We start from the raw sequence: 905 nt of genomic DNA on the forward strand, positions 1-905 counted from the left end.
ATAAAATTTTCATAAATAAAATTCTATCATTCCATATAAAAATTGAAGATATAATTTTAATTATAACTTTCTTAATGGCTTCTCAACTAAAATTTTCCAAACCATTTTATTAACGTAATGTCTGTAAAAATTTCAATGCTTCGCCATTGCTGCAATTCTTTTTAAGAGCTCATACAACCTTAAGAGACCGCGATTAACTCGTAGCAACACTGCTACGACTTTCAGCGAGACAAATCTAATCGAATCGTTAATCGTTGCCGATTCGACACTCGTTCGTAAAACGGAGACTTCCTTCTGTTCCGCGAAGGTCGTGCGTTTGAAGCAGAAGCGGCGAACATTGAAGAACCGCGGCTACGCTCAGAACTGTCGCAGCAAGCGTTTGCAGCAACGCCACGACCTCGAGACGACGAATCGTAACCTGCAGAACGACCTCCAGCGATTGAAGCTCGAGCTGGCCAGGACCCAGCAAGAGCGCGACCTTTACAAACAGCGATGCGAGATGTTGAGAACGCGGCAGAATCACAATCACAACCATAATCACAACCATCATCAGCAACAAGCGTCGCAACAGCAACAGCAACAGCAGCAGGCTCCGCAGCCGCACCAAACACAGAATCAACAGCAACCGCAGCAACAGTCGCAGCAGCAACATCAACCAGCACCGGCCAGTCCTGAGGTTTACCTGTGACATCGACAGCGCCGAGGAGGCGCTTGCTGGACTTGAACACATTCCCACATCGCTATATTCTCGATTGGTAAGTCAGCAATATCATCCATCTTGATTACACCAATACCTCACTTTGCGTCGTGGTTACGTTCGAAAAAAACACGCAAATTGAAACGACGCAAAGTGAATTAAGATTTTCTATAGGAAACCATGTAAAGATCGAAGATAGGTTCCGGGG

The 905-nt window shown here is 45.1% G+C and overlaps 1 protein-coding gene across 2 annotated transcripts in view; it reads left to right on the top strand.

Annotated features, from left to right (window-relative positions):
• tj (Maf family bZIP transcription factor traffic jam) overlaps positions 1 to 905 on the top strand; it is a 3912-nt gene that overhangs the window by 1889 nt on the left and 1118 nt on the right. For both annotated transcript variants that reach the window (XM_026815248.1, XM_026815249.1), the window contains exon 2: positions 308 to 755. In XM_026815248.1, the coding sequence (XP_026671049.1) occupies positions 308 to 688 (381 nt within the window). In that variant the 3' untranslated portion in view covers positions 689 to 755. The remainder of the gene's footprint in view (positions 1 to 307; positions 756 to 905) is intronic.

Source organism: Ceratina calcarata, unplaced genomic scaffold, assembly GCF_001652005.2.
Source record: "Ceratina calcarata isolate Rehan_Ccalc_2016 unplaced genomic scaffold, ASM165200v1 scaffold436.2, whole genome shotgun sequence".
Classification (NCBI taxonomy): domain Eukaryota; kingdom Metazoa; phylum Arthropoda; class Insecta; order Hymenoptera; family Apidae; genus Ceratina; species Ceratina calcarata.